We start from the raw sequence: 8,127 nt of genomic DNA, 5'->3' as shown, positions 1-8,127 counted from the left end.
CCTCCCTCGCCGCAGGCTCTTAAAGAGACATCCACCCAAAATTCAGATCGCAGGTAAAATTAACATCAGGCTTATTTTTTTTTTTTAAGTCCTGCTGTAGTCACGACACGTTTGTTCAAATATGTCTAGCTTCGAAAAAGTCTGATACCATAGTATATCATGAAATATGTTATTAACTATCAAATATAAGGTAATATAGAATATACTATGAAATATAGGACACTATATTCTTTAAGTAGGCTATTGTATCACCAGCAATGTATGTAACTTTTCTCAACTTTGTTGTGTTGTTGGACACTCCTACATCTAATTCCCAACCATTTCTATTACTCATGATGCTGAAAGTAGCCAGTTCTTATTGAAATTGAAAGCCCTCTGGATGCTTTGTCACTAAGAGTTGCTTTATGTGTGAGTGTAGCTTGAACTTTGAATTACAAACCAACAACAGTTATTGTACCTGTTCTGAACTAAGTCTATTCTTCTAATGCATTAATTTATTTTTTACAATGTAATAGAAACTTATAACTAAACCTGCTTAACAGTGGATGTTAGACAGGAATACTCCCTGGATAGAATATCTGTCCAAGTGAATGCATACATGCTGCTTATTTTTACATGTGTCAAGGGACACTTTAAACCCAGCCATTAGCGTTGCATAAGCCAGTGCACTCTTAGTGCTGTTCCCAAGTCTGGATAAATGGGAAGGAGTTGCATGACGAAGGGCATCCAGTGTAAAACATGTGCCAAATCAAATATGCGGATCACGAATCAGAATTTTTTACCGGATCGGTCGAGGCCTGGGTTACCAACGACCGCCACAGGTATTGCTAGCCAACGGGGTACCGGTGGAAATTGGGCTACTGTTGGCTGAAGGAGGAGAAGGAGAGGAGGAAGATGCCTACAGAGACAAAGGTTAGGGTTGGTACTTTAATTGTTGGTACTATGACTGGTAAAGGGAGAGAGTCAGCTGATATGATGGAGAGAAGAAAGGTAGATATGTTGTGTGTTCAGGAGACCAAGTGGAAAGGAAGTAATGCCTGGAACATTTGAGGTGGCTTTAAACTGTTCTTTTATGGTGTGGATGGAAAGAGAAGGTGTAGGGGTGATTCTGAAGGAAGAGTACAGTAAGAGTGAAGTGACGGTGAAGAGAGTTTCTGATAGGGTGATGAAGGTGAAGCTGAAAGTTGAAGGGGTGATAATAAATTTAATTGGTGCTTATGCTTCACAAGTGGGTTGTGAGATGGAGAAGAAGGAAAAATTCTGGAGTGAGTTAGATGAAGTGGTAGAAGGTGTACCTAGGAATAAAAGAATGGCGATTAGGCAGACTTTAATGGGCATGTAGGTGAAGGGAACAGAGGTGATAAGGAGGTGATGGGTAAGTATGGTCTTAAGGAGAGGAATGTAGAAGGGCAGATGGTGGTAGATTTGTTAAAAGTATGAAAATGGCAGTGGTGAACACTTATTTTAAGAAGAAGGATGATCATAGGGTGACGTCTAAGAGTGGAGGAAGGTGCACACAGGTGGACTATGTTCTATGCAGGATATGCAACCTGAAGGAGATTGGAGACTATATAGTGTGGCAGGGGACAGTGTAGCTAGACAGCATCGGCTCGTGGTCTGTAGGATAGCTTTGTAGGTGAAGAAGAAGAGGAGGAGAGTGAGGACTGAAAAAAGAATAGGATAATGGCAACTGAAGGAGGAAGATTGTACTCTGAGATTCAGGGAAGAGGTCAGACAGGGGCTCAGTGGTGGTAAAGAGATGCTGGATGATGAGATGAGAATACCCAACACTAGAAGGAGAAAATTATTTATTGGCCAGGCAGAGGGACCAAGCTGGGAAGGATGTGCTGTAAGTTAGAGCAATAAAGGATGTAGATGGAAATTTTTAATTAGTGAGGAGAATGTGTTGAGAAGATGGAGGAAGTATGTTGAGAAGCATGTGAATAAGGAAAATAAGAGCGAGAGAAGGTTGGATAAGGTGGAGATGGTGAACAGGAAGTGGATAGGATTAGTAAGGAGGAAGCTATTAAGAGGATGAAGAGTAGAAAGTCAGTTGGACCAGATGACATACCAGTAGAAGCATGGAGATATTTAGGAGAGATGGCAGTGGAGTTTTTAACCAGATTGTTCAACAACGTTTTGGAAGGTGAGAAGATACCTAAAGAATGGAAACTAAGTGTGCTGGCACCAATTTTTTTTTTGAAAAAAGGAGATAAGGCAGTAACTACAGGGGAATAAAGTTGGTCAGCCACAATATGAAGTTATGGGAAAGAGTAGTTGAAGCCAGACTGAGAAAAGAGTGGGCAACCATCTGTGAACAGTATGGTTTCATGCTAAGGAAGAGCACTACGGATGCAATATTTGCTTTGAGAATGTTGATGGAGAACTATAGAGAAGGTCAGAAGGAGTTGCATTGTGTGTTTGTGGAACTAGAAAAAGTGTACAACAGGGTGCTGAGAGAGAAGTTGTGGTATTGTATAAGGAAGTCAGTTGCATCAGAGAAGTATGTGAGGGTGGTGCAGGACATGTATGAGGACAGTGTGACAGCAGTGAAGTGTGCTGTAGGAAAGACAGACTGGATCAAGGCAGAGGTTGAATTGCATCAAGGATCAGCTCTGAGCCCTTTTCTGTTTGCAGTGGTGATGGACAGGTTGACAGACAAGGTCAGACAGGAGTCTCCATGGATTATGACGTTTACGAATGATATTGTGATTTGTGGTGAAAGTAGGGAGCAAGTTAAGAAGAGCCTGGAGGTACACGCTGGTGAGAAGGGGAATGAAAGTCAGTAGGAGTAAGACAAAGTACATGGGTGTGAATGAGAGGGAGTGCAGTGGAATGGTGCAGTTGCAGTTGCATTTGCAGATGATCTGCTGTGGCGACCCCTAATGGGTGCAGCCGAAAGAAGAAGATGGGGCAGTTTAGTTTAGCCACTTTACCTACTGAAATGTTTTTGGACAGGTGAGGAAACTAAAGACCCATAGGAAAACCATGCAAACATACAGTATATAGAGAGCAAAATGAGCTGAGATGTTGTGAGATGGATATAGTGCCCACTGCATGACTGTGCATCCTCTTATAAATAATATTTTGCTCTACAATGAAGTCTGACCAGCAGTATTATTGGTTATCTATTTTTCAAGACAACTTGTATAAACATAGCGTGAGATAAACCCTTCATTCAATGAAAAGCACTGGAGTCCACCTTTTCTCATTTAAAGGCAGATATTATTATAAAACAGATACATCTCCAATGTTATTATTACCTCTGAAGGAGGGTCTGCCAATTACACTGTACTGTGGAGGTCTCTTTTTTATAGTATATTTCAGTCGGTCTCTGCGGATGTGGTGGGAGGTGAGGGGGGCGAGCAAGAGCATATTGTGTTTCTATTCTGATTCTTTCCTTAAATAAATCCAAAGTGGTGACACATACTACAGACTCGCTGTAGCATATCTTCCATTCATGGTTTTTTTTTATGGACAAAATTTGAGATAGTCAAGAAAAAGGGAAAAAGAGCCCAATGAAAAGAGCCCATCTTTCTTTCCTTTAGTACACACATTTGCTGGGTGGTGTGATGTAGTTACTCTTACAGGAGTAATGAACAAGTTTACTCTTTTAAGGAAAATGTTTTTACTTACTTTAGAAAGCACTGCTGATATTGCAGCACATCTGCTTAATAGTCACAAATGTGCTATAGAGCCCAAAATCTATTATAATGTTGGGTATTAGCATGTTCAGATACTAATAAACCAAAATGATAAATGTTAAGTATAGTTCAGTTGCATTGCTGTAACCTTGATGTGAGATCTGTCAGATGGTTAGTAAAAGTGGAATGAGGGGAGGAAGCAGCTCCAGGCCTTTTGTATTCCCCAAAGCAAAGACGAGATGTAACTTGCAGACTATTAATAGCTCATACAGAGATAATTCCCATCTCATTATCTGTGCATGCCCAAGATGCCCAGCCTTCACCCCAGGGCTGAGCTTCTTCTTGTATAATCAGCACATACTTAAAGACCTATTTTAGCAAGCAAAGTTCACATAATCAAAAACAATTTTGTTTTTCATCGTGTAAACATTGTATATGGCTTATATATTTCTGTGAAAACATCCATTTAACATATATTAGACTTTAAATAGCCAGATTTTAGCTGTCATTTTTTAGTTTGTCATGTGTATTAATTAAGATTAACATAATTAGAACTAAAAGGATGGGTTTGAACTAAAGAATAACCCCATTTGCTCATAACATAATCTGTATACTTGTAAATCAACATAAAATAAATAATCTAAAAAGCATAGTCAGGCTGACATGAGACAATATTGGTGTTCCTTTCTGTTCTAAACAGTATTCCCCAAGAGGGATTCACCTCATTAGCATAAAAGCTGTGACTTTGATTAAATTGAAATTCCATCAGGTTAAATGGAGGATAAAACCAGTAAGTGAGTGCCATTATTGGATAAGTGCATTTCTGTAGCTCTTTTCCAATCAACAACACCAAAGTCAGTTCACAGCCTGCTCTTTAATTCAATAAATCTTTTGTCCATCAATATAGATGCTAAGAATGAATGAGTGCAGGAGTGGACAGGCGATAAAAGGGGCCGGAGGAGAAACGCATCAATCTTTGCTCTTGAATCACATCTCGGTTCATCAGGGCTTGAATAGTGCCCTTGACCCTTGCTGCTTACCAGATAGAGTTCCAGCAAGCTCACTAAGTCAAAGGGTATGAGTTTATACAGACATGTAGTACAATCACACAAAGGGATAATACTGGCTCTAGTGCATCTGTGTCATTTAATGCTGTCCTAGTTAAGAAAATGTGTGCATTTTGGCCTTTGTCAGACCTACAATTAGTAAAGGAAAAATACAAAAAAGATACTAACAACCTTAAGAGTGCACCCTGTGTTTCTGTTAAAAGAAGTGTTGTTCTGAAATTGGGTTTTCATAGAGTATTCAGTTCCCTAATATATGAGTAAGATATTCAGACAAGTAGCATTTCTTTGTCAATTATATCACAGTGTTACATATAGAACAGTAAAACGTTGATAACTAAGACAAAACAAAGAAATACGTATGTAAAATATTAACAATAGAACACTTATGATGTTAAGATACACAGTGTGACGCTCTTAATAATAGGGAAAAGCAAGTAATAATAATAATGGCTAACTAATCTTGTAACACAATAAAGATGTTTGATTAATTTTTTGGCTGAATTTACAGTTTGTATTGAACATGTTCTACTCAAGGCAAAATGTTATTCTGTGTGTTCTGCTTAACTCCACTAGTTACTGACTGTGTTAAAATAAACAATAAAGAACATAACAGTGGTATGTACTGTGTCAGGGGAGATGCTGCCTGTGGGAAGAATGTTACTTTTGTTCCCCATCAACACATTATCAGGGTGCCAGACTTTTCTCAATAGAAAACCTACCAAAAAACAGCCACATTGGTGCTTTTACCATGAACATGTTTCAACATAGTATAGGAAAACACAAGAAATAAACACCGTAGGCTACAACGATTAAGCGAAAGCAGAACAAGTCTTGAATTAAAATAATAAAAAGGTGACAGATTCTTGAGACAATCAATGAGGTCTCTCTTCAAGCAGACATTGCTGTCTTCTTCGATTCAGCAGGCATGCAGTGATGTGACGTTAGAGAAAATATCTATACAATAAACATCATTCTAAATTGTAAAATGAAAATAAATTGTAAACATGCACTCATAACCAAACCAAAATTTTTAAGCACCAGAGGACCTTTAAAAGACAACTGTCATGATGACCACAGGAGATTTAGCTGGAATAACATGAACTTGAAAGTCATATCCTGTGATTATCAAGACAAATTTGCTTTGTAGGACCTTGATACTCTATCTTTGATTTGGTGTTCATTAAAGGGAACCAGAGGCAGAGCAGTCTGCCTGTTTGGAGAATTGAGTTTTTGAAACATCTGCTGTACAATCAGTGCTAAAATAGTGCTGAAATCTAAAATTACCTAAAAAATGTTCAACTTGAAATGAAATCTTTCATATATATATATATATATATATATATATATATATATATATATATATATATATATATATATATATATTTGAAAAGATCCTAGCTCTGAAATAGAGAAGCTCAAGTAATTTAACTTTCAGGTGCACAGTTCTACACAGTGCCAATATATTTGACTATCATAGAGTGCTTATCTGTATCAGGGACAATATGTCAGTCATTAATGTCACCCGTGAGATAGCACTACTAATCTCTAAAGCTATTTTACATTACTCTACAAGTTATATCATCAAACACATTCATTCATATATATATATATATATATATATATATATATATATATATATATATATATATATATACACATACACACTGTATATGTGTGTGTGTAAATACGCACACAAGGTTCTCAGATTATACAACTACGGTGTCTTCATATACACGATTTTAGCCATCCTTAGTCTAATGCTGATATCATTTTGATCGGCTATATAAGAATGGTTAAAAAAACATTTACTTCACAGCGTATATGGTGTCCAGCCATCAGAACATGAATACTTTCTAAGCTTGGACATTGGCACAAACACAGTAACATAGATTTGTTTTCCTACAAGGATGATTTAGGCGTTTTAACACCCCTGTCATCAGACTTGAAAATTATGAGCTGATGATTTCATGGTGTTTTTTAGGTATAGTGTTTCATGGGAAAGACGATGTGCCTGAAATAGGGTGATATATTTAGGGTTATGGTCTGTCAGATATCTATGCAGGTCCACAGGGCTGGGCTTAATCCAATGTTGTCTACTTAATGTCGTAGACATGGCCTGAGGGATTCATTTTTGACACCTGTTTATTCAATCTATAGTGCATACACAGACTAATGAGAAATTGACAGTAGGGAAAGGACCACCATCTTTATTTCTAAATGGCTAAAAAAACCTCTTTACTAAACACGTCAACTTCTTACCTCCCTCGATTACCCATTTAACATGGCCTATGCTGTCTGCACTTACCGCTAAGCTTTTAAGTATTACTTAAAAAATTGGACACTAGCTACCTTTGGATATCACTGGTCTGAAGGTGGACACCAGATAGGACAGAAGAAAATGATAGGGCCTTCCTTTTCTCATCAGCCCACACACTGCATAAAATATGAGCTCACTCTTTTGTCCCTTTAAGTAGTAGCATGTTGTGGGGCTTTATAGATGTATAGATATATAATTCACCAGACTCCTTCACAATGACAGTTTGCTGAGCCCAACCCACTCTAACTCTCACAACAGGGTTCATTTTTTAGGTCGTCCCTGGCCTTAGCATTAGTTGCAGCACTCTTTTTAAAGATGTTCCTGAGCACCTTATTTTATTCTTCATATATCCCTTCCATTCCAGTCTTTTTAAGTCAGTATTGTCTGATGAACCCACTCACAGGATGTGAGAGAGCAAAGTATTATACAAAGTAAATTGTCTGGTGGTCTTGGCTCTGGCAGGAATGATTAAAATGTACAGTCTATACAGTCCATTTAAGGAATATCAGAGATTTAAACACACAGGAATTGGTCAAGATGCTGGGTTGACTTCCTCAGTCACTGAAGTATCTAAAGGTTAGGCTACTACAGGCATCAGAGTCCTTTGTCCATGCAAGATAAAGGTATGAGTTACATTTTTGTCCATCACCAAAGAATTTGACTTTTGTACTAGTTGTCCTCTTAGATATTCCTCTTCACCACCCCAGCAGAGCAGATACAGTGGCTGAAATTAGTGAAGATATGTGTGTGAGTGTTATAGGTGAGTCTAGTCCCGACTTCTGTTGCGCTTCTTGAAGAAGAAGAATGGGGTTTTCTGTGGAGGACCCATCAGCATGGGCACCTGATTCTTGTGTGTAATTCGTACCTGTGGGCAGAACATAAAAAAAGTTAGGACATTAACCCCAAGGACATTCAGGTTTCACTTGTTCCATCTAGCACCCAAAGAGTAAATCATTATGAGGAAGCTCCAAAGGTTCTATGTAGAACATTACTGGAGAAGGTTTTCTTTCAGGAAATATTAAAAATAGAATGCAATTTAAAATAATTTAAATTTGTTATATAATGGGTTTTTTTTCTAACAATGTAATGGTTATATAAA

The 8,127-nt window shown here is 37.9% G+C and overlaps 1 protein-coding gene across 4 annotated transcripts in view; it reads right to left on the bottom strand.

The window, feature by feature from the left end:
- Positions 1-4,771: 4,771 nt before the first annotated feature.
- LOC124382771 (diacylglycerol kinase beta) overlaps positions 4,772-8,127 on the bottom strand; it is an 85,888-nt gene continuing 82,532 nt past the window's right edge. For all 4 annotated transcript variants that reach the window (XM_046845003.1, XM_046845002.1, XM_046845004.1 and 1 more), the window contains one exon: positions 4,772-7,893. In XM_046845003.1, coding sequence (XP_046700959.1) covers positions 7,795-7,893 — 99 coding nt within the window. In that variant the 3' untranslated portion in view covers positions 4,772-7,794. The remainder of the gene's footprint in view (positions 7,894-8,127) is intronic.

This window comes from Silurus meridionalis, chromosome 3, assembly GCF_014805685.1.
Source record: "Silurus meridionalis isolate SWU-2019-XX chromosome 3, ASM1480568v1, whole genome shotgun sequence".
In the NCBI taxonomy this organism is placed as follows: Eukaryota; Metazoa; Chordata; class Actinopteri; order Siluriformes; family Siluridae; genus Silurus; species Silurus meridionalis.
The sequence above is the reverse complement of the archived record's forward strand: the minus strand, read 5'-3'. Positions and strand labels throughout refer to the sequence as shown.